Genomic DNA, 25,615 nt, shown 5'->3' with positions numbered 1-25,615 from the left:
TGCCCTGGACATACATACCCAGGGTGTAAATGCCATTAAAATTAGCTTTTTTGCAGCAGCAGCAGAAGCTGCAGTACTGTAGATTACAAAAAATGACAAACATAAATTGACATAAACTTAAGTTAACATAAATTACTGTTCATGAAATGAATGAGGAATGATTATTTGGTTAGCTTATTTACAGGTTTACTGTACTTCAAGTCATTTAGACATCTTATTTAAATAACTTTAAGGCTGTAATCTAATTTCAAGTCTAAGGTAGCAGTTACACTCTGCTGTGACATTATAGTATCAAGTGTGGCCTCTTGAGGTCATGTTAACCTGATAACTAACAAATTGTACTACATAATATGTATAATCATTATGTTTTAAATTTTAACTTAGACAAGATTTGTATGAACTGGGCTTGGTGGCTTGTGCAAGATCATATACGGTACATTATGGATAATGTTTATGGAGCAATCAGTTTTGATTTGGAAATATTATTTTACATTATTAATTTCACAGCTACAGAAAACTAATCCTTTTTTGTTTCACAAGGGTGTTACGGAATATTGTAATTAAGGCAAGATGGGTAGGACAGCTCATCAGTCATGACACAATTTGAAACATGGATCAAGCTCAGAAATCTATGCTAATCTTATGTTCCTAAATATACACTTTGGCATAACTAACTTTATTGCATGGAGCACTTAGCACAGTGGTAATGATGCCGCTGCAAAAGCACAAGCTTTCTGTGCACTCTTGACATAGAGATCTTTAACCATTATGTCACTTGTTCCAGGTCATTACAGTTGGGCAAGGGTTACAGCTGAAAGACCTTTGCAATGGCACAAAACTGGATGACTTTGTTATCATTGGTGATCCCGCTACAGCCACAGACACTCAAACTCTCATTTGCACACTGTCTGAGGAAGAGCTAAGAAAAGTCGAAAGAACATTCTTCTCTAACCTGGATATCCTAAAGTTAACCAAAGTAAGTGACTGAGTTATTACTCAGACAATACACCAAACATAACTTGACTTTTTTTGAGAAAAATGTTTGGGATTGGAATTCTCCTAATCTTCATACTTTGGGCTTATTCACCCCTGCCAATATTTTCCATGAGAGAAAGAGAAATAAAGAATTTCGCAGAAATGTAATTCTCAGAATGAAAATCAGGGTTAATATCACTGGAATACTGTATGTTGTGAAATTTGGTGTTATTATGCAATACAAATTTTTTAAAGATCTATAAATAACAATAAGAAATATGGTAATTGATGCTTGGGTTTCCTTCCACAGTCCAAAGGCCTACCAGTTATCAGGTTAACGGGTCACTGTAAATTGTCCTAGGTCTAATCAGTGGGTTGTTGCATGGTGCAGATTGAAGGGCCGGATGGGCCTGTACTGCGCTACAAATAAAAATAAAATATTAAATTAAATGAGTAGTACAAGAAGAATGCAAAAAAACATGTTCGTATTCCTGGAAGCTATATAGCAGTGAGGTAATCCTGGGAACTTTAGACCCATGAGTCTCAAGTCGGTGGTAGGGACGGTACTGGAGGGAATTCTTAGAGATAAGATTTTTGTGTATTTGGAAACATATGGCCTAATTAGGGAGAGCAGGCTTTGTGCAGGGCAAGTCGAATCTAACAGACTTGATTGAATTTTTTGATGAGGTGACGAGGGTGATTGATGAAGGTAGACCGTGGTTGTTATCGACATGGATTTCACAAGGTGCCCCATGGAAGGCTCATTTAGAAGATTAAGATGCATCAGATCCATGGTAAATGGCCATTTGGATTCAGAACTGGCTTGCCCATGGAAGACAGAGGGTAGTGATGGAATGGACTTGTTCGAGCTGGAGGTCTGTGATTAGTGGTGTTCCACAGGGATCGGTACTGGGACCTCTGCAGTTTGTGATATAAATAAATGACCTGGATGAAAATGTAGATTGGTGGGTTAGTTTTCAGATCATAAGATGTTTGCTGATGTTGTGGCTAGCGTAGGTGACTGGCAAAGAATACCGTAGGATATAGATCAGTTGCAGATATGGGTGGAGAAATGGTAGGTGGAGTTTAACCTGACCAAATGTGAAGTGTTGTATCTTTGCAGGTCAAGTCTAAAGAGTACACTGTTAAGGGAAAGATTCTTGACAGATTTAATGAGCAGAGGATCTCTGGATCCAAGTTCATAGCTCCCCGAAAGTGGCTACACGTGTATATAGGATAGTTAAGAAGGCATATGGCATGCTTGTCTTTATTATCTGAACATTGAGTTCAAAAGTCAGGAAGTTATGTTGCAGCTTTATAAAACTCTTGTGTAGGCCATATCTGGAGTATTGCATATCGTTCTGATCACCCCATTATAGGAAGGATGCCAAAGTGTTGGAGAGGGTGCAGAAGATGGTTACAAGGTTGTTGCCTGGATTAGAGGCTATGTGCTCTGAAGAGAAGTTGGACAATCATAGGTTTGTTTTCCCTCGAGTGGCAGAGGTTGAGTGGAGTAGTGATAGAGGTTTGTAAGATTATGAGAGGCATAGATAGAATAGACAGACTATCTTTTTCCGAGGATTGAAATGTCTAATAGTGGTGGGCGTGAATTTAAGGTGAGAGGGGGCAAGTTCAAAAGAGATGTGAGGGGTAAACTTCTTACACAGAGAGTGGTGGAGCCTGGAATGCACTGCTGTGGAGTGGTAGCAGAGGCAGCAGCATCATGGACTTCTAAGAGACATTTAGATGGGCCCATAGATGTGAGGGGAATGGAAGGATAAAGACATTGTGTAGGTATAAAAAAATTGCTTCATTAGCTATTTGATTACTAGTTTACGCGGTTCAGCACAATATGGTGGGCCAAAGGGCCTGTTGCCGTGCTGTACTGTTCAATGTTCTGGTGTACATGGGTTTTTTGTTCGTTCAGAAATCTGATGGCGGAGGGGATGAAGCTGATCTTAAAATATTGAGTGTGTGTCTTCAGGCTCCTTTACCACCTCCTTGATGATAGCAATGAGAAGAAGGCATGTCCTCAGAGATTGGTTCTTAAACAATGGATGCCACCTTTCTGAGGCATCGCCTTTTGCGCACGTCCTTAATGCTGGGGAGGCTAGTACTCATGATAGGGCTTGCTGGGTTTGAAACTTCCTGTACCTTTTTCCAATACTGTGCAGTGGCACCTCCATACCAGACTGTGATGCAACCAAATAAAATGTTCTCCACGCTATATCAGTAGAAATCCACAAGAATCTTTGTTGACATACCATATCTCCTCAAACTCCTAATGAGATGTAGCCATGTCATGCCTGCTTTGTAATTGCATCAATATGTTGGGCCCAAGATGGATTTTCAGAGATGTTGACCCTCTGGAACTTGACGCTGCCTACCCTTTCTACTGCTGATCTCTGGATGAAGATGGGTGTGTGTTCTCTTGCCTTTCCCTTCTTAAAGTCCACAATCAATTCCTTGGTCTCACCAATTTCTTACTGGTGTTGAGTGAAAGGTTGTTATTGCCCCACCACTCAACGAGCTGATCTACCTCGCTCCCTTATATCTCCTCGTCGCCATCTGAAATTCTGCCAACGTTAGTTGTGTTATCTGCAAATTTATAGATGGTGTTTGAGCCATGTCTAGCCACACAGTCATGGGTGTAGAGAGAGTAGAAGCATGTATCCTTAAAGTGTACCAGTTTTGATTGCAAGTGAGGAGGAGATGTTGTTGCCAGTTTCCACTGACTGTGATCTCCCGATGAGTAAGTCAAGGATCCAGTTGCAGAAGGCCATACACAGGCCCAAGTTTTGGACCTTGTTGACTAGTACTGAGGGTATGAACACTGAGCTGGAATCAACAAACATCAGGCTGACGTAGCTATTGCTATTGTCCAGGTGTCCAAGACTGAGTGGAGAGCCAGTGAGATTGCTTCTGACTTAGACCTATTGTGGCTATATATATCAATGCTTCTTTCTGTAATTTACAGTTTTTATTATTATATATTGCAATGTACTGCTGCCACATAACAGTAAATTTCACAACATGTGCCAGTGCTATTAATTCTGATTCTGATAAATTATTGGGGAAGCACATGGGACTGAAGGTGAAAAAATCACTGGGAGCCGAAGGCCTGAACCCCAGGGTTACAAGGAAATGGTCAGAAAGATAATTGGTTGAATTTTTTTTCAAAACTCACTAAATACTTGAAATATTGATGAACTATAGGGGATTGGCAGAGATGATGCGTGCTTACATTGAAAATTTGGACAAGCAGGAAGGGTCTGGTAGCCTTTTCCTGCTCCTATAAACTTGTGTTCTTGTGATGATCTGAATTAAATGCTCACTCTCTCTAAAGGAGGGTGATCATTGCCTGTGCACATTTGTTTTGTTAATATTATCTTGTCTGTTCTTTACAGAAGGGAATGGCCATTGATCCTCTTGCAACGATAGAGGTGTCTAACGCCATTGACTCTGTGCTTCAAAACGTCATGATTCTCACTAAAGAGGTGCGGTGAACTATTTGTTAAATTAGCACATTGGGATTTGATATCAGATAATACCCAGGAGACCAGTATTGCTCCGGAAGTCCTTGTCCTTGTTATGCTCTTGGTGTTACTGTTCCAGAGGCAAATGTAGCCTCCTGCGTCCTGTACTGAAGTATCTATGTGTGACAGAGTTAGTCAGCTGGCTTCACAATTTTTACCTTCAGTAGATGCTTGATACTTTCCCTATTTTTTGGGTGAACTTCCAAAACAATTAAGATGAGGATATTTTCCCTGTTTGGTTCCCAGTGTAGTGCCAAGCAGTTTAGTCTGTCACTGAGAAATCCTGGGCACCTGAGGTATCGACCTCATACAATGATTTTGACCCAGTCATAAGAAATCATATCCCATTAGATGACACTTCCCACGACTGTGTCTCTCAGTAGGAAAGTCAATGCAGGTCTCAGGCCGTGTTAAAATTCATTTGAAATAGAACCAGAAAATACTCAATGGCTCAGGTAGGATAGGCAGAGAAAGTTAATGTTTCAGGTCCAAGACCCAGATTGCATTAACATTGGTGAAACTCAGTCCACGTGGGTCCTCCATTGCCTTAGTTATTTCTCTGTCAGCTTAAACTGGAAGGGCAAGTTGCAACATATCGTGGGTAGATCATCATTGTTCATTGTGAAACTTCCTGATTTCACTCTTCTGAGAGCAGTGGGCTAAGTATTGGGTGTATTTATCCATTCATTCAATGCTGATGGTGCAACTTTGCACCAATTATTATGAGATATTTCTAACTTGACACTGATTAAGCTGGCATTCTATATCCATGGGTTGGATCCTACCCTAGTTCATAGTTTCAATAGAAAACCCTGAGGGTAACATTTACCTTTGCTGCTGTTGACATATCAAATTAACCCATGCATGAAGAAAAAGCAGTTGCTTGGCTACAAGCACGTAGTTCCTGCTTATTTGACTGACAACTCTCCCTCAGAAACAAAATGTTCTTGCCATCTGTCAAAGGTGTAATGAATTGGGGATTTGTGATTTTTAGACTGGCATTGTTGCTTCTCTTTCATATTGCAATGCACATCCTTGAACTCATGAAATCATATTTTACACAGAAAACTTAGAAAGATTGCTGTCCCAGAAACTTGGCATTAAATTAGCAACCTCACAGTACAGTCGGCCCTCCTTATCCGCGGGTTCTGCATGCACGGATTCAACCAACCGTGGATCAGGAAAACCCGGAAGTTCTCTCTCCAGCACTCGTTGTTTGAGCATGTACACACTTTTTTTCTTGTCATTATTCCCGTAACAATACAGTATAACCGCTATTTACATAGCATTTACATTGTATTAGGTATTATAAGTAATCTAAAAATGACTTAAAAGTATGGGCAGTCCCTGGGTTATGAACGAGTTCCATTCCCGAGTCCGTCTTTAAGTCGGATTTGAAGTCGGAACAGGTACATCCGATATTATGTAGCATAAGTTAGTCAAACGTTTTTCTTAGTACTGTATATAGTACATATTTTGCCTTTCTATTCATATAAAACACTTAAGAAATATACATATTTCCATAATTAAACCACTGCGTTGCTTAGTAATAATTGTAGCTTTCATCGGGGCAGGGCCTTTCACATGCTCCATTAAAATTGTTCCGATCGTTGACCGCTGTAGCCTGATGCTTTTCCAATGACCGATGGTGTTTCACCTCTTTCCGATCGCTTTATTACTTCCACCTTATTTTCAATTGTGATCGTGATTATTTTCGTGAACAGAAACACTGCGGATTCAGAGCTGCGCAGCCAGGTCCTAATGTCCACCGCACTGAGACAGGTTAAATAAAGTCCGGAGTTCCGCTGGGTCCTAAATACCACTAGACTGAGATAGGTTAAATAAGAGACTTGAGTATTTGTGTTTTTTGGTATCTGCCGGGGGGGGGGGGGGGGTCTCAAAACCAATCCCCCGCGGATAAGGAGGGCCAACTGTACCACTGGGCCCACATTGATGTACCAAGCAAGCTGGATGCTTGTTTCTCCTTTCTGTCCTGAATGGACTAACTGCTGTTGGAAAACAGTTCTATGAAAACAAGTTTTCACTACTTTCCTCGACTCCTACATCTTCAGCAGTTGATCAATATTAAGAAGGCTTAAGGTTCTTTGCAATTACATCCAGTTATTGACTCGCTCTATACCTCCAGCAGAAGCCGGGGAACCGTCCATTCTGAACACAGCCCCCAAAACATGAACTGTTTCTGTTTCCATAGATGCTGCCTGACCTGCTGAGCTTTTAGAGCAATTTCTGCTGTTATCTCAGAGAAGCAGGCCATTCTGCCCCTCAGACTATGCCTGAATTGGTGTTGTACGTGTCAGTACTCTCAACCCCCTTCTTCTTAGCTTTGTTTCCTGTCTTACTCTTTGCAGCAAGAAAACTGAAAGTGCCAGAAATCCAAAACAAAGCCATTGGATGCTGAAAGTGCTCAGTTATGGAAAGAAATTCAAAATGTTGAGTCTGGCCCTCTTCCAACAGAAGCTGCTTGACCTGCTGATGCTCTCAGTCTATGTTATTGTTTTTTTTGCTCTGGTTCTTATTCAGTTATCCTTCCTGTTTATGGAGCTTTCTCTCACAAACTGGCAGGATACTTGGTAGTGTGGAGGAGCAGAGGGATCTGGGGGTACATGTCCACAGATCCCTGAAAGATGCCTCACAGGTAGATAGGGTAGTTAAGAAAGCTTATGGGGTGTTAGCTTTCATAAGTCGAGGGATAGAGTTTAAGAGACGCGATGTAACGATGCAGCTCTATAAAACTCTAGTTAGGCCTTACTTGGAGTACTGTGTCCAGTTCTGGTCGCCTCAGTATAGGAAGGATGTGGAAGCATTGGAAAGGGTACAGAGGAGATTTACCAGGATGCTGCCTGGTTTAGAGAGTATGCATTATGATCAGAGATTAAGGGAGCTAGGGCTTTACTCTTTCAAGAGAAGGAGGATGAGAGGAGACATGATAGAGGTGTACAAGAGGAATAGACAGAGTGGACAGCCAGCGCTTCTTCCCCAGGGCACCACTGCTTAGTACAAGAGCACATGGCTTTAAGATAAGGGGAGGGAAGTTCAAGGGGGATATTAGAAGAAGGTTTTTCAATCAGAGAGTGGTTGGTGAGTGGAATGCACTGCCTGAGTCAGTGGTGGAGGCAGATACACTAGTGAAGTTTAACAGACTACTAGACAGGTATGACTAGTAACAGACTACTAGACTGTAGCCTAATGTTCTATGTAAACCTGTACAACGCCCCTCAAGTACAAGTCGTGGTAGAGAGTCACAAGTTGCTGCCCTCTCATTCTGAAGAAATTCCCTGTCTATATTTGCGACCACTTTACAACAAAGGCCCTTGGACCTCTCTGTAAATGGAAGTTTCTTTGTTCGGTCTAGTCTGTAATTTTTACAGTCCTCAAAGCCACGCTCAAGCCACACCTCAGTCTTTTATGTTCTCTTCTCCTCTGTTGCGGGTGTTTGTTTCTGCCTTGCCTGCTTTGTGTTGGCATACTGTTTGCGTGTTCTGACACATTACAGTGGTGCAATATTCCAACTTGTCTGCAGACTCTCTTTGTTTGATCGTTTGCAATATGAATAGTGGCTATTATCCCAGGAGCTCCCCCTCCCTTGAATGCAACGTTTATGAATTATGCATTTAAATTAGTTAGGCGCCTTCTGTCAAATGAACTCTAGTAACCCCACAGTGCATGAGAGGCTCTCAAGCCACTTACGGTTACTTCTGGTTTCAGATTTAACTGTGTGATCACACATCCTTTTCCTTTTCAATCAATGTCACGGAAAGTAAAAGCACCAAAAGCAAGTAAGTTGACTGGAAATACTACTCCACAGAAGTTTAAAAAATTATATATTTCTGTATTGCATAAGTCTAGATGAGCAGAAATAAGCATATGAGCAAGCTACAGTGTCAGGTTACAGTACTTTGGCTCGCCTTTGTCTGTTAAAAATAATTGAAGCCATGTGATACCAAACGAGCTGACGTGTCCAAGTTGTCCCAGTACACACTGTCAAGGGGAACTAGCGTTTCTTTTGGACTTCTGCCAACTGGCCTGTTAACTCTTTTTTTCGTATTGCCAATCAGACAAAACAACATAATCTGCAGATAACCAAAACAGAAGATGCTGAAGGTACTCAGCAGGTTGGGCAGCATCTGTGGAGAGAGATACAGAGTCAGTGTTTCAGTCAATGACCTTTCACTCATTCTACCCTGAGATGTTGGCTCTCTGTCGGTGCGTGTCTCCCTCTCTCTCTCTCTCTCTCTCTCTCTCTCTCTCTCTCTCTCTCTGGCTCACTCTGTCACTTTTGCTTTGTCTCTCTGCCTCTTTGCCAGTTTGCCACTCTGCTAATCTGTCTCTCCATAAATTCTCTCGGACTTCCCAACTCCTGGTTTCTAACGATAGCTGCGCTTTGCTTTTTGCTGATAGTCGTCAGATCCCAAAGATATTTTAAAACTGTCCATGACGAACAGTTGGTGTATCCCGAAACACTGGTTGTCCTGTTCAATGTGGGTGCATTTGCAGACAAGCCATAGATTCAACAGTGATAGTTCTTTCCTGTGGAGAAGATTTATTGGGTGATCGTTACAGTTTCAAAAGTTTCTGATCGAAGTTTTTTTTTGGTATCATTTGTGATGTGATAGGATGAGAATAATCCATTTTAAAAAAACAAGAAAAGTCTTTTAACTGTTCTCTCACTGACACAGTGACTATTAGTTCATCTAGGAACAGAACAAAACATGTGTATGAGATAACACATTTAAATCATCCATTCTCTGGGTCAGAAAACCCATGGTTTCAATCCTGTTCCAGGCACTTGAGCAGAAAAGCACTGCAGCTACTGAGGGAGCTCCAGAATCATAAACATGGAACCAAGCCCTTCTGTCCATACTCATCTTCAAATACTCAGTTACACTCATCTTATCCTAATGTCCACTTATTCTCCCCAATACCCAACAATTCCACTGTTCACCCATGCACGAAGGACAATATGCAGTGGCCAGTTAGCCTTTTGATCTTGAGAGGTGGGAGGCAACCCATGGGGTCATATGAAGCACGTGCAAACACTTAAGTTGAGGCTCTGTCTGCCTCTTAGGCTGATGCAAAAAGTTCCGTGACAGTTTTGATGAGCGACAAGTTTTCACCAGTTTCCTGGCCTGCATTTACAGTTGGCCCTCCTTATCCACAAATTCCGTATCCACGAATTCAACCAACTGCGAAAACCCGGAAGTGCTCTTCCAGCACTTGTTGTTCGAGCATGTACAGACTTTTTTTTCTTGTCATTATTCCCTAAACAATGCAGCGTAACAACTATTTTACATAGCATTTACATTGTAATAGGTATTATAAGTAAATTAGAGATGATTTAAAGTATACGGGAGGATGGGCGTGGGTTATCGTGGATCAGGATCGAAAAAAATCGGAAGTTCTCTTACTAAGTAAATCAACAGGTACATCCGGTATTATTTAGTGTCAGTTAGTCAAATGTTTGTCTTAGTATATAGTATATATTTCACCTTTCTTTACATATAAAACACTTAAGAACGTATGTTTCAGCACCGGGCTTGGGAACTTCTTCCCGAGTTCGATCCAGTGACAGACCGCTTTCGAGTGCGCTCTCCATCCATGGCGGGTTGATGTGGAGGATCAAAAACGCAAAACCCTAAAACCCAATAATTAAACCACTGCATTGCTTAGTAATAATTGTAGCTTTCATCGGGGCAGGGCCTTTCTCACTTTATCCTTTAAAATTGTTCCAATCATTGACCAGCGTAGCCTAACACTTTTCCAATGACCGATGGCATTTCACCTCCTTCTGATCACTTTATTATTTCCACTTTATTTTCAATTGTGATCGTGATTATTTTCGTGAACAGAAACACTGTGCATTCAGAGCTGCGCAGCCAGGTCCTAATGTCCACCGCACTGAGACAGGTTAAATAAAGTCCGGAGTTCCGCTGGGTCCTAATGTCCACCGGATTGAGACAGGTTGATAAGGGACTTGAGTATCCGTGAATTTTGGTGTCCGCGAGGGGTCCTGGAACCAATCCCTCGTGGATAAGGAGGGCCGACTGTATCTCTTATTCAACATTGATTTGGAGAATGTCGCATTGCCATTTGAGAGCTTGATGTGACATGAGAACACTGCTTACTCCTCTCATTATCTGTATATCACCTTGGGTACCACATTAAATTCCCCATACAATAATTGCAAGCATACATGCAAATTAGGAGCCAAAGTCTTGGCTTTTTGAGCTTGCACTGTTTTTCAATAAAAATATGCCAGTTCAACTCCACTCTCCTGACTACCCTAATAGCCTTGTGCCCCATTACTTATCAAGAATCTTTCTCTCTTTGCATTAAAAATTTCATGAGAAACCCCATCGGTGCTGTTCACACAGAATTGAAATGTTAACAAGGGAAATGCAGAACATTAATTAGAGGCACGGAAACAGCCCCTCCAGCCCAGCTCGTCCATATTATTCAAGTTGTCTATCTGAACTAGTCCCATTTGCTTGCATTCATCCCAAATCCCTCCAGATCTTTTCTCTCCATGTTTCTGTCCAAATATGTTTTACCCATTGTGGTGATAACCACCTCAACAGCTTCCTCTAGCAGCTCATTCCATCACCTCTATATGTAAGAAAAGTTACCTCGCAGTTCTCTATTAAATCTACCTCCTCCCATCTTCTCTTCTAATATATTTACATATATATGTGCACTTGCAATGCTACTGTCACACTGTAATTTCAATCATTTGGAATCAATAAAGTATCTATCAATTTCTATCTTAAATCTATGTCTTGAGGTTTTAGACTCCCCGACACTTGAAAAAGACTGTCCTTAATCATGGTCCATCCACTATGGGGTGTCTCCTCAATCTCCTGCTCTCCAGGGAAATGTCCTAGCCCACCCAGACTCCCCTTATAACTCATACCCTCCAGTCCTAATGACATCCTTGTGAATCTTTTAATGCCATCCTTCCTACACAAGGGAAATCAGAACTCAACACAATACACCAAGTGTGGCCTCACTGATTTCTGTTGTTAATGCCAACTGAATCTCAGAATACAAGTCTCTGAGTTGGAGCACATCTCCCCATCTCTCACTTGACATTTCGGGTCCATGAGAGCTACTTTGCCTTTATTTTTTAAAATATAAAACTCATCCACCTTGTGAATTGGAACTATGTAGTTGTTATCACTAAGTATTATTCTAAAGGTGAAATTCTCAAAAAACAGAACATTGAAGCCATTGTTAAAAGGGGAAGTTTAATATCATATGTAGTTCTTTACCAAATAATAATTTATGACAGTTACTAAAAAAAACTCAGTATACACATTGAGGAACCGCACGCCAGTACTATGAGGTGGGTGTTTTGACACATAAATCCTTGTACTTGCAATATATACAAATTCTACAAAGCTGAGTTTCACTCTATCTCAGAAACATCTTACAACCTAACAGCACTCCAAGCAATCAAAGTTCAGAGTAAATTTTATTATCAAGGTACGTATATGTCTTGTAGGTCTCGTGTGTGCTTTCCCACACTTGCTTCATCACCGAATCAGATACTTATCAACTCAGTTTGGGCACGTACTCTGGAAATCCCTGCTAAATGTCTCCACACCCCTTTCTTTAAAAACTTCTCTGAGAAATAAAGGGGTAAAAGTGTACCCTCAGTTACATAAGCCACATGTGTCATTTAGTAGCTTTTGTGTGTTACTGTTAAAGTCGAATCTGAATAGAACTCAGGACACCAGCTTCTTATAGTTAAAGCAGTTTATTGCCGCACCCTCCTGCAGGAGTTTGAGATCCAGTTGTCAAAGGGAAGGCACGTAAGTACTGCCACCATCCGACAAGTGGACCCCTTAGTCAGGTTAGAGCCGTGTACTTATACTTCGTAAGTCCCGTACATTACTGTTTCAGATGTTATTAGAACTGCTACTCCCACCAAGTCTGTTGGTGCAGAACCTAGTTACAGATAAGAGAGTTTTTAAATGAAGGTTTTAATTACAGATGGATGTACTGTCCAATCCTTATCAGTTATTCCCTTTACAAGACCCTGACGGATGTACATTCCTGTCCTTATCAGTGAGCCCTCCTCCTCTTACTCAAACGAGGGTACAATATAGAATATTATCAACTCTCAATGTCTCTCTCTCTGCATACCAAAGGAGAACTAGTTATAAGCCAGGTTTTTTTTTGGTAACTGCTGAAGACAGAGTTTACTTCAGTTCAAAAATTCCTATTCAGTCCCAATTATTCTTTTATCCAGAGGTTACATAGGTTCAAAATGATTTTTTTTTTAATAGCCTCAATTCTTCATTACAACTTCTGAAATTCAAGGACAATCAAACTTCCGGAGGATAGTGTAGATGCAATACTCCATTCTGCATTTACATCAGGAAAATGTAGATATATTTCTATCCTTCCAGAACTTTTGTTTTAGTTAGTCACATTCGCATCTGTGGTGACACCATGACCTTGACTTAATTCATAGAACACTAAATATTCGTTGCATTTCGTAGAATCTTTCATTTCCAATGATCAGATTCCTCAGCGTGTTGAAGTAAGCTCGTTTCACTGGTAGTTTACTGGAAGGAAAGCCAGAGCAGAACTGTTCACTGGTTAAGAGGAGCAGAAGGTACCAGCCATGCCCCTGGGTCCAAACAGCTGCTAAACCCTTGGTTTCCTGTGTCTCTTGTCTTTGCACAGTTGACTGAGGTTAAGAGTTGGAGTGACATGAGAAAAGAGGTGATGCTGTTTCGCAACGATAGCTTGTCAGGATCGCCCCAGGAGCTGTACCAAGCCGTGACGAGGATTGTGTGTGGACATCCAGAAGGTGGGGGCTTAAAAATCAAATCCCTGAATTGGTACGAGGACAACAACTACAAGTACCTTTTGGGCAGAAACAACACAGATGAAGAGTCCTCACAATATGACAATTCAACAAGTGAGTATCTGCATTTGGTCATCTCCATGGGTACTTCCTTAATAAATGATTCATGTAACAGGCTGAAATACGATGAATAAGGGAGTTGAGAAAGGGGTGCTAAATGAGCCATAAACAGGTTGCCAGCTTGGCTCTGGTGTTTCCAGAAATTAAAGATTACTCAATGGGGAGTAACTTTGGGGGAAAGTCATAGGGACATTAAAACTAAGCTGTTGGTCCTTTGTCTGATGTTTTTGATACTTTTCTTCAGTCATGCTAAGGACCTTGGAAAAGGGAGAAAGAGCTGTTGAAGGCAGGAGTCACGTGATGAAACCTAAACTATGTCCAGTCAGAGTGGGTGACCTTCCTTAAAGAGATTTGGAGAAGAAATCTTCCCCCTTCATTATGCTGTTCATATTCAGATTTATTTATTACATGTACATGAAAACATACGGTGAAATATGATGTTTGTGTTAACAATCAGCACACCCAAGGATACTCTGGGGATAGCCCACAAGTGTTGCCACACCTTCTGGAAACAGCATTCTGAAGGACCCCATGCACCCCTCATACAATCTCTTCTCCCTCCTGCTGTCTGGGAAAAGGCTCCAAAGCATTCGGGCTCTCATGACCAGACTATGTAACAGTTTCTTCCCCCAAGCTATCAGGCACCTCAATACCCAGAGCCTGGACTGACACCTTGCCCTTTTGTCCTGTTTATTATTTAGTGTAATGCCTGCACTGTTTTTGTGCACTTTACGCAGTCCTGTGTAGGTCTGTAGTCTAATGTAGCTTTCTCTGTGTTGTTTTTTTTTTACATAGTTCAGTCTAGTTTTTGTACTGTGTCATGTAACACCATGGTCCTGAAAAACATTGTCTCATTTTTACTATGCACTGTACCAGCAGTTATGGTCGAAATGACAATAAAAGTGACTTGACTTGGTGCCAATATAGCTGACCCACAATGTTCAGCAATGCAAGCAAGAACAAAAAAAAAACAAGACAACAGCAAAGCAAGCTTCTTTTCCACCTATTACTGGTTTGACCTTCGGATCTAGACCATAGGACTCACTGATCAGGAGATTAACCTCTGAGCCTTGGCTTCCAGACTCATACAAATTTCCGACTCCTTCAGGCCTCTACCGTGCTCTGTACGTTGATCTTTGGCTTTGCTTTCCATCTGGGTAGCAACCTCAGAACCGGCCTATCATGGGTTCGAAGTAAGGGCCTCGACTTCTGGACTCCCATGGACCTCTGACCCTGACGACCTGGGGAGCTGCCAACCCTCGTGCCTCCCGGCCATACCTCACACCTACTGTCTGCCACCAACAAGGGGATTGCTGGTTTCCTCAGTGCCTGCTGATCTCACCTCTGGGATTTACTGACGTTCAATCACAGAGCATTCTTACCTAGACTCAATCTCTTGCTCAGACCCTTTATTTACTGCCTCTGACCTCTAACTCCCCCCTCATTCCTGTACCAAAACCTTAACTCGACCCCTAACTCCCCGCACTGTCCCCAAAACCAATCCCGCAAACAATATCATCAAACATTGTAACTGGGTACCAACTTGACCTTGTTCTTACAGAGGACAGATCAGCAACTAATTTGGATGTGGGCCGATGAGGATGTAATTGCACCCATCCCTCCACCAATGATGTTGGAGAAATTTTAGGTACCGCATGACAAAAAAAAACCACAGCTTGTGACTCATAGCTGTATTTTCATAATGCAAGCCAGAAGCTGATTTTCATATTCTATCCTGCCAGACCACTTTCCTGAACGAGCAATGTACAGGTAGCCCTTAAAAAAGTTGACTATCCACTGCGTTTAAAGAGATATATTTCTTTTGACTCCCTTAATACATTATATTCCATGGCATTATATGAGTGAATTCATTCATTAAATGATTGCTAATAATTAGTGTCCTCCATGCACATAGGCCTCTTTTGAACCCACAAACATTTACAGTATGTTAGCCAGGCAAAGCTGAAACTTCTTTGCTGCTGGATAGAATACTGTTAGATACACAGGGACTGTTTCTGCAGTCACAGACCTGCGTGGAATATTCACAATGTTGCAACAGATACCAAGGCATTCTTTTTGCTGAGGTACTGTCAGTAAACTTATCTCCAAACTCCTAGACCGGTGAATCAACACCTCTCTCCGCAACTGGATCCTTGACTTCTTGACCAACAGATCACAAGCTATAAAGATAGGCAGCAATACCTCTATAACAATGATTTCAACACTGGTGCCTCCCAAGGCTGCATCCACAGTCCCTTACTCTACTTTCTTTACCTCATAAGTGTGTGGCTAGATTCTGCTCTATCTACATTTACAAATTCGCAGATGATATGACCATAGTGGAGCATATCTCAAATACCAATGTCCAAGTAGAGGAAGGAGATAGAGATCCTGTAATGTGTTGTTATGACAACAGATGATCTCAGCGAAGCAGAAGAGCTGGTCATTAACATCAGGAAGTGGAACAGTGCAAGTGCTCCTGTTTACATCAACCGTATTGAGGTTGAGAAGGTCGAGAGCTTCAAGTTCCTAGGAGCCCATCCTGCTCCAACTTCCTCATGTAATTAAGGAATTTTGACATGTGCCTTCTCACCCTCATAATTTTTTATCGCTGCACCATGGAAAGGATTCTATCTGGACGTATCATGGCTTGGTATAGCAACTGCTCTGCCCAAGACCACAAGAAATTGCAAAGAGGTGTGGGCACTGCTCAGCACATCACAGGAACTAGCCATATCTCTATAGTCTTTGTCCACATTTCATGCTGCCTTGGTAAACCAACCAACATAATCAAAAACCCCACCCACTGGGCAGAAGATGTAAAAGCCTGAAAAGACATACCCACCCAAGATCTTCTATCTCGCTGTTATAAGATTGTTGAATGGCCTTCCAGTACAAGATAGACTCTTGACCGCAGGATCTACCTCACTGTAGCCTTGCACCTTATACCCTCACTGCCCTTTCTCTGTAATGGTAACACTTCATTCTGACATCACGTTATTGTTTTACCTGGCACTATGTCATCGCAGCGTTGTACTGGAACGATCTGTTTGGACAGAATGCAAGACTTTACCTTGGTACATATGACAAAAATTAAACAATTTGCCAGCTTCAGGTAAGACATTAAGCAAAGGCTCCATTTATTCTCAGAAGTGAATACTAAAAGATCTCATAGCAATATTTTGAAGAAGAACAATATTGGATACCTCAACCAACATTTAAAAAATGCCACTGTGGGAGTTTGCTCCGGACAAACTGCATTTGTACTTTATTGCAGTAGTGCCCATACCTCAAAAACATTTCTTTAAACTGTTCGGCAGATTGGGAATCCTAAGGTTATGGAAGATGTTTCTCTCTTGTTGCATTCCCCTCTCTTCTTCCCATCACCCTCTCTTCTTTCCACCACCCTCTCCTTTTCACCCTCTCTTCTTCCCACCCTGTCTTCTACCCCTCTTCTCTCCCCCCCTTTCTTCTCTCCCCTCTTCCCCCCTTCTCTCTCGGTCCTCTCTTTGCCTCACTGTCTTATTTGTTTTTTTCTGCTTTCCTTCACTGATATGTTTTCAATGAGAACTATCACATCAAATATCAATCATTCCCAAAAATAAAGCTGTTCTGTTTCCCTTTTAAGCTCCATACTGCAATGACTTGATGAAGAGTTTGGAATCCAATCCCATCTCAAAGATGATCTGGAGGGCAATGAAGCCATTGTTGGTTGGGAAAGTTCTGTACACTCCTGATACTCCTGTAACCCGGAAAATAATCAAAGAGGTAAGCTTTATAATTAAATGTGTGGGGGAACCTTGATCCTTTTAATCTCTTTTTAAATCCCCAATGTCATTTTCTCTCAACCCACCCATATTCTTCCTTTGTTACGTACTTATTATGAGAGCACCTTAATATGATAAAATGCTGTCTGACAAGTTACAGGATTCCAGCCTATCACCTTCAGTTGAATAAGTACAGTCATCATTCTAACTTTAAGATCAGTTTTATTTTTAGCTGGGTTAAAAGGAACTTTTTGAAATTCTCTGTTTAGTGGATTTCAAAGTACTTTTTTTTTGTTGGCAGTAGCTCAAGTTAATCTGAATGCACTTAAAATCTTATGAATCTGATTTTTCACCCAAGGGGTGTGCATTAGTGGGAAGAGTTAAGTTAAGTGATCTAATTGAACAGCATAATTGGCCTAATGGTTAAAAGGTTTACTCATGCTTTTATGTTTTGCAACACTGAAGTGATCAATTTTACTGGAATCAGTTGCATTAGCTACTGCTGGTAAAATTGTGATCTCATGACCACTGGGTCATTTGGACCATTACGGTACCAAATCCAGGCACTATTTTCTGTCACACTGTTTTATGTAGTTTGTTCAACTCACTGTGCATTGAGTTTCCCATTCAAACTATACAGTTTGTACTAATAACCCTGTACTATTCACCCATGATGCTGTTGCCAAGAAGTTAACCAGGTCTCTTTGGAAAGACAAACTTCTTGATTGTATTTATCATTGTAGGTTGATCATCACTATATGTATTTAAAAGAATTTTGTTTTTCTTTAGTGATAACTCCCCCGCGACTGTGCATGTATTATTTATTGTGTAAAATTACTGTTCAAAGTCTGATTGGACGATGAAAAGTGAAAGGACACCATAGTGACACAAAATGTAATACTTTAAAATAATAGGTTTTGTACTCACAAGAACAGTGAGACTAATTCAGGAATGACAAATATTTGTTCATAATTAATTTCGGCCCTCACTTGTTTTGAGATGGTAAGTGGGTTCAAAAGTAATTACATAAAACTGGTCTGTACTGGTATTGTGAGCTCTGTAGTTGTGAGTATTGAATTGGAAAAAATATACTAATGGATTGTGTGACTAAAAAGAATTGTGGTTAATTAAATTCAAATGGGCAACATGATATTTGGACTCACAAAGGACAGGATTCTTTCCAAAAAATAAAAAGCTGGAAACAGTTGAATTCCGAGGAGACTTGAGGTTCTATTTTCATAGCTCAGTACAAAATCGTGGGCAGAGCCAGAAGCAATCCCATGCTGACCTTTATTTCCGGATGACGAGGAGATAGAAAGTATAATTGTTGGTATGTGTTGTCCTTCTAAGACCACAAGTGAATAATTCTAGGCAACAAGCCATCAGAATAATATATTGGCTGTGGAGGGAATGGAACATAGATTTGCCAAATTAATATATGGCTCCAAAGGTCAGACCATGAAGAAAAATGCAAGTCCTCTGGAATGTAGAAGACAAAAGAATAATTTGATTGAAGTCTTTGAGACATCCCGAGGTGCCAGTATATTAGAGAGTTGAAACTTATTGAGACTAGTTGGGTAGGCGAAGATCCTGGGGGGGGCAGGGGCAGGAGCGAAATTGGAAAGCATTCCCACACAGTCTGGAATTCTCTTCAGCAAATTACACCAGGGTTGATTATTAATTTTAAATCTGAGATATGAAGGATATTTTATCCAAAATTATTTAGCGATATGAGATAGAGAACCAAAATATAACCTCATTCAACAATGGAACAGGCTAGAGTATCTGTATGGCCGTTCTCTCTCTTATTTCCCTGTCTTATTTCAGGGCTTAATTGATGCTATAAACCATGTGTCAGTAGGTTATGAGATATTGGGTAGTGCATAGTGCAAGAAAATTATCCTCAAGGTAGTACGTGGTGACATATAGTATATGTACTTGGATAATAAATTTACTTTGAACTGTAAATGTATATTGTAAGCATCAATATTATTTTGATACTTTTAAATTAGGAAAACAAATAATAACTTGGCTTTTTCAGTGCTTTGGCCTCATATCTAGAACAAAAGTTGAAGAGATAATTTTAACAATGTCTATCCTTACTGATCTTTCGCCAGAATGCCTGTTTTTCATGCTTAGCAATGTTGTCATTTGTTACTTTTAGGTTAACAAGACCTTTCAAGAATTGAGTGTCTTCAGGGAAGCTGGAGGAATGTGGGAAGAAATTGGACCAAAAATAAGGGAATTTATGGAAAGAAGCCAAGCAATGGATTTGATTCGAGTGAGTTACATGCTTTCTAGTATGTGTCCATTCTAAGCTTGTTTATTTTGTCATCATTTGTCATCAAATCAGACATTACTGATTAATTCTGGGATGTTCTAGTAGTTGAATGTGTGTCACAAACAAAGTGTGCTCATAAGTCTAAGCTGGTTCTGCGTTATATTGGGCACAAAATATGAAGGGGGCTTGAGAGGGTGAATCTCTAAGTTGTTTCCTTGGCTGGGGCAACCACCAACTAGGGTGTCCATTTAATATTACGGTCAGGAACAGTTTTCTTCTTTGTTTGAATCTTTAGAATCATTTGTTCCAGAAAGATGCAGACGTTGCATCATTAAATACATTCAAACCAGAGATTGTTTTGACTAAAAGGGTTTATAGAACCTGACGGGAATCTGGATAGACAAAAAAAAACTGTAGATACTGAAATCCGGAGCACCAAAATCTGCTGGAGGAACACAGTGTGTCAAACAGCATCTGTTGGGAGAAAGGAATTGTCGATGTTTCAAATCGAAACTCTGCATCAGAACTGATTAACCATGATCTTATGTCCTGGCAGAGCAGACTCAAAGGGCCTATGTCTATCTGTTGCTTTATTATGGTTCTTATACGATGGTTGGGTGACATAAAGTAGAGAGTGAAGCAAAGACTGCAGAGGATTATCTCTGGCATTGCCAAGTTGGGCTGAATGGCCTATTCTCGTATTTTGAATCTGATAAGAATCAAGCAGGGGAAGAAAAGAACCATGGAAACTTCCACATCAATCCTCTCAAGTAACTATGGTCAGTATTGGAGATGACATAGAATATTTGTATGGAGTTTGACTACCTACAAAATTTACTAAGTGGCTGATACAGTTTCAGCCACAGGGCCTTCTTTGGACTATATTCCAGTGGGCAAGCAATAGGTTATTTTGTTTGGGAAATGAATTTGAGGTGAAATCACTTGATATCATGAAATACACATATTAACAAGCTACAAACCTTTTAGTAGTATTCTTTTAAAACAGTGACCCATAGTTTAAGACTCCCCCACAAGAGGAAACTTTCTCTGCACATCCACCTCATTAATACCCTTCAAACAGTGTATGTTTCAATCAAGTCCCTTCTCACTTTTTAAACACCTGAAGATAGATGCCTAGCCTGTCTATCCTTTCCTCTTTGGACCACATTCCCATTCCAGTTTTGGTGCAGTAAACCTCCGAACCAATTCTAAAGCAGCAGCATCCATTCTTCAAATAAGGGAACTGATTATTCTCCTCAGTACTCCAGATAAGGTATTGATGGAATAAGGAGAAAAGGATTGGTTTCGGTAGCTGGTCTATCAATAATCAGTGTTAAAGTGATTTCCTCCTATGCTTCTTTTAAGATATGATGGAAACATCTTACCAGGGCTTAGAGATATATCCCGATTTAAAGATGTCCGACCTCTTATTTTCTTCTCTCTCCCTTGCGGTTTGTTTTTTCCAAACATCCACATCAACCCTTCTTCCAACTTGAGAAGTCTTGAATAGTACTTATTCAAGACATTCACAAATTATTTATTTCTACACTCAGGCTGCCGATTGGGCCTTCCTGAGGACCTACATCCCCCTCTTTAATTCTGGTCACCTTCATATATTCACACAATATCTTAGTGCTTTACCTGTGGGTACTTTTTATTTTATCCTCTTTCTAATTTCCCTTTGAATTTCATCCTTCTCAGTATTTGCTACATTGGTGTATTATTGTCATGTGTATCAAGGTACAGTGAAAAAGTTTGTTTTGTGTTCCACCCATGCATACCAGTTGATTACATCATCACATTGAGGTGGTACAAGGGAAAAGCTCTAACAAAATGCAGAATAAAATGATTCAGTTATGGAGGAAGTGCAGTACAGGTAGACATTAAAGTGTATGGCTATGATGAAGTACATTCTGAAGTCAAGAGTCCATCTACTTGTAGCGAGCTTCCTCTTTTTATTTTATCTTACAGTATATGTTTTCTCAACGTCCAAGAGCCTGACAGCTGGGGGTATCTTCTTTTCATTTAATTATTGAATGCTTGCCATAAACCTCACAGTCTGAATAGCAATGACTTCTTTGAAACATTTGTTTGAAGTAGTCACTTCCAATTCATTTTTGCTAAGTCAGATCTCTGCCTGACAATTGACTCTACCAGCCCTCTACCTGGCAATAATAAACCAGCTGCACAAACTTATGTGACTTCTGTGCTCTTCACCCGTCTTTCACTTCTGTGGTAGTCAATCCTACAATTTCTGCTTAGACCCTTGTGGGATGTGGGTTTAGCAAATACTTATTATATATCCATAATTAATCTGAGATGTTTGTCCTGAGTTACCTCTTCAATTGCAATTTGGAACAACTGCTTGCAAAAAAGTATCAGTGTTAGTGCTACAGTTGCTGGCATCATTTAGACAGTTTACCCCAACCTATCTATATCATTTTCAATAACTACCAAATCCAGTTAGATTATGATTGCTTATTCCATAAGCTTCCGCCTTTACAGTCCGCTGACCCACCAACCTGGGGATTGCTGGTGACTTTTCTCTTGGCCAGGTCCATTTCCTAAACCTCTCTGGTAATGTGCTCTCTCTTATTGGGCTTTTCACGTAGTGATTTAAAAAATTCTCTTGAAATCACTTAAAGAATTTTGCCCCTTTAGTTCTCTTTACACATACAGTGTTCCAGCTAATTTTCGAGTAGCATTAGTTTGTTAGTTTTGCACTTGTCTGTATATAATTGTTCTTTTACCTCCTCCGTGGAGTCAGGAAACCCATATTGCACTCTTTATTTGTTCTTCAGTTTATCCCATGCAAGTCTCATTTGATGATTTTGACTTGCATAGTTTATAAAATTCTTCATCAACAATCTGGAAAGAAGACATCGTAGAAACAGTTGTGCAGTGTTTATGGAGGAGGAATCAGAGTCAGCGTCGGGTTCTGCCATACAGTTTAATTAATTGAAACAGAGGATAAATCATTGTATTGAATCTGTACCATAGCCAGTTGTGCAGGCATACCTACATGTGTGTTTGAGTTGGCTCGCCTTACTGCAATCATAGTCGTTGAGCTACACGTTAGGACTTTCATTCTCATATTCCATGGCTGACAGCTAAGTAAAATGGCAATTGTTCAATGGGAGGTGCAATGGATCACAATTCTAGGCATACTTCTCTGAAATCAAACACTGTGTTTGGTATGTCTTACCTTTTAGAAATTGGCACAGATGACCGGAGTTGGTAATGTTACTTGAATATTAATCCAGATTCCTAAACTACTGATCTAGGGACAGATTTCGAATCTCAGCACATCAATTTCAAATGAACTTAATCTGGAATAAAAAGATGCCGTTGATTATGGAACCACTGGGTGATCTCAAAATCTATCTAGTTCATCAATCTTTTGGGAGGCAAGAATGATTTACCTGTAATATTTTTCAGAATGTTTCAATGTTGTCTATAACCAATGAGGCACCAGTGATATTGAGATAACAGCTTGTGCACAGCAGGACCCTACAGGCAGGCCAGATAAGCTGATTTACCATTGTTATCTTTTGAGGGTCCTGTACACTTACGATAGCACTTCTGCCCTACTTCAGTGATCACCAGGGAATTGTTTAATTTATCTGGAGGAGCAAAAAGAATCTGAAATGGAAATCAGCACCTCTAATAATGTGGCCCTCCCATTAGTGTCGATCTGGGTTTCCTGTGAAGTAGTTGGACTGGTGCCTTCTGACTCTCAGGTATGGGAAAGGAATTCTGCTGTTCCATACCAGCATCTCCAGGTCCACAGTCCCTGAACCACTCATGCTCAATTGATTATAGAAATAAATGTAGCTTGTGTTGTAGAGTTCCAGTAAAAAGTCTTCAATTTCAGATCTCCAACATCTGCTTTTTTGACGATTTTCGTTTGTTACTCTATATTATGATTCAGAACACCTGACATTGAACAATTGCCATTTTGTTCAGCAGTCAGAGCATTAAAATGAAAACTTCAAAGCACATCTCATTGATTACATATTGCAGCAACATTAGTGCTAACACTAGCTTTTTGAAAAAGTGCCTCAAGCAGTTGTATCGAAGTACCATTGAAGAGGGAGCTCAGGACAAATATCTCAGATGAATTACAGATATGTAATAAGTATTTGCTAAACCCACATCCCACAAGGGTTCAATGCAAAAATTGTAGGATTAACAACCACAGAAGTGAAAGATGTGTGGTGAGCACAGAGGAAGTCACATAAGCTTGTGCAACTAGTTTATCATTGTTAACCATCAGACAACTTACTCTGCTAAACAGAGAGGGGAAATAGACTACAGACTTAAAAATTCTTCATCAAGTCAGGTCAAGTCACTTTTTATTGTCATTTCAACCATAACTGCTGGTACAGTACACAGTAAAAACGAGACAACATTTTTCAGGACCGTGGTGCTACATGAAACGATACAAAACCTACATTGAACTACGTAAAAACAACACAGAAAAAACCACACTAGAATACTGAGCTACTCAGGACTGCATAAAGTGCACAAAACACTGCAGGCATTACAATAAATAATAAACAAGACAATAGGCACAGTAGAGGGCAGTAAGTTGGTGTCAGTCCAGACTCTGGGTATTGAGGAGTCTGATGGAGTCAACAATCTGGAAAGAAGACAGTGGAAACAGTGTGCAGAATTTAATGGAAGAGGAATCAGAATCACATCAGGTTTAATATCATGGGCATATGTTGTGAAACTTGTTGTCTTTGCAGCAGCAGTACAATGCAATACGTAATATATGAAAACTGAATTACAGTAGGAATATATTGATTAAATTATAAATTAAATAAGCAGTGCAAAAATAAAAATGAAAACGCAGTGAGGGTGGTGTGCACTCAGAAACCTGGTGTCAGAGGGGAAAAAGCTGTTCCTGAATCATTAGCTGTGTGCCTTCAGGCTCCTGTACCTCTACCCTGATGATAGCAATGAGAACAGGGCATATTCTGGGTGGGGGTCCTTAATGATGGATGCCACCATCTTGAGGCATCGCTCCTTGAAGATGTCCTGGACACTGAGGAAGCTAGTGCCCATGATGGAGCTGACTAAGTTTACAATTCTCTGCAGCTTGTTTTGATCCCGTGAAGTAGCACCCCACCATACCAGATGGTGGCTCAGCCAGTTAGAATGCTCTCCATGGTCCATCTGTAGAAATTTGCGAGAAAGACAAGGTTGTGATTCGTCTGTGGGTTGGTCAGAAAGCCTGTAAAGGTTAGTGAGCCCATGGGAATGGGAATGGTTGGGTGGGAAGGGGCAGTAGAGTGACATGGAATGTGAGATAGAGAGGAGCGTTGTCTCTCCCATTGTCTTGAAGTCACTGCCTTCTCTGGAGTTCTGCACCTGCACTATGAATGATTACACACACTGACACAGATAGGCAGGTGTGTGCACACATTTAACAGCCTCCTACCAACCACCTACTGGACCATACCACCTAACACAACCTCAAAAAACTGACATTAGTGCAAACTCTATTTGAATGCACAGTGACACTGAAACATAATGTAACACATATACCAGTGCATTTTGATCACCTGCAATTATTACATTTTTTTCTAGACACAAGAAATGATGTGAGATTCTGACTTGTATTGGTGTCTAGAGATTTGTGAATAATCCATTTAAAATACAAAAACATAAATTTTATTGCAGACAGAACAAGCCTAGTTAAAGAAAGGCAAGTGTGAAATCAGTTTTAATGCTCATAAATCTGATTTTTTTTGTTTATGGCACGATATTTATTCAATGTATTCATTCTTTGTGAATAAATAAGCATACAATTTGAGTGGTTTGTAAATGAAGAAATTGCAGTCTGCCAAAGTGTGGAGAGTTTGCATTGTGTAATTTGTTCCTGTGAATGGCTCTCTACATTGTATTGCCCCCTAGTGGTTAATTCAGGGATTGAAAGGTATCACACTTTTTCAGAAATGTTGCTCCCTTAACGTAACAAAAAGACATCCTTGCGTGTACTGCATAGTGCTATCAAGTAAAAACTCGCGCTATGCCACAAACTAGAGAAGAGTTGGGTAAGGAAAGGAAAGGCTCTGTCGTGGGCAAAGTACTGGAG

The 25,615-nt window shown here is 40.5% G+C and overlaps 1 protein-coding gene and 1 long non-coding RNA gene across 3 annotated transcripts in view; one reads left to right on the top strand and one right to left on the bottom strand.

Annotated features, from left to right (window-relative positions):
- LOC140729167 (phospholipid-transporting ATPase ABCA1-like) overlaps window positions 1–25,615 on the top strand; it is a 165,281-nt gene that overhangs the window by 73,707 nt on the left and 65,959 nt on the right. The window contains exons 7-11 of the mRNA XM_073048637.1: window positions 785–976; window positions 4,383–4,472; window positions 13,221–13,458; window positions 17,093–17,232; window positions 19,396–19,512. Of these exons, the coding sequence (XP_072904738.1) occupies window positions 785–976; window positions 4,383–4,472; window positions 13,221–13,458; window positions 17,093–17,232; window positions 19,396–19,512 (777 nt within the window). The remainder of the gene's footprint in view (window positions 1–784; window positions 977–4,382; window positions 4,473–13,220; window positions 13,459–17,092; window positions 17,233–19,395; window positions 19,513–25,615) is intronic.
- Window positions 1–25,615, bottom strand: part of LOC140729168 (uncharacterized) — a 60,034-nt gene that overhangs the window by 18,872 nt on the left and 15,547 nt on the right. The window contains exon 3 of one of the 2 annotated variants that reach the window (XR_012099278.1): window positions 24,187–24,693. The exons of the other annotated variant lie outside the window; for it this stretch is intronic. This is a non-coding gene — a long non-coding RNA (uncharacterized lncRNA). Of the gene's footprint in view, window positions 1–24,186; window positions 24,694–25,615 lie in introns of those variants that run through there. 2 annotated transcript variants of the gene reach the window in all.

Source organism: Hemitrygon akajei, chromosome 6, assembly GCF_048418815.1.
Source record: "Hemitrygon akajei chromosome 6, sHemAka1.3, whole genome shotgun sequence".
Lineage (NCBI taxonomy): Eukaryota > Metazoa > Chordata > Chondrichthyes > Myliobatiformes > Dasyatidae > Hemitrygon > Hemitrygon akajei.
Note: the sequence above shows the minus strand (reverse complement) of the source record. Positions and strands in the feature narration are given on the sequence as shown.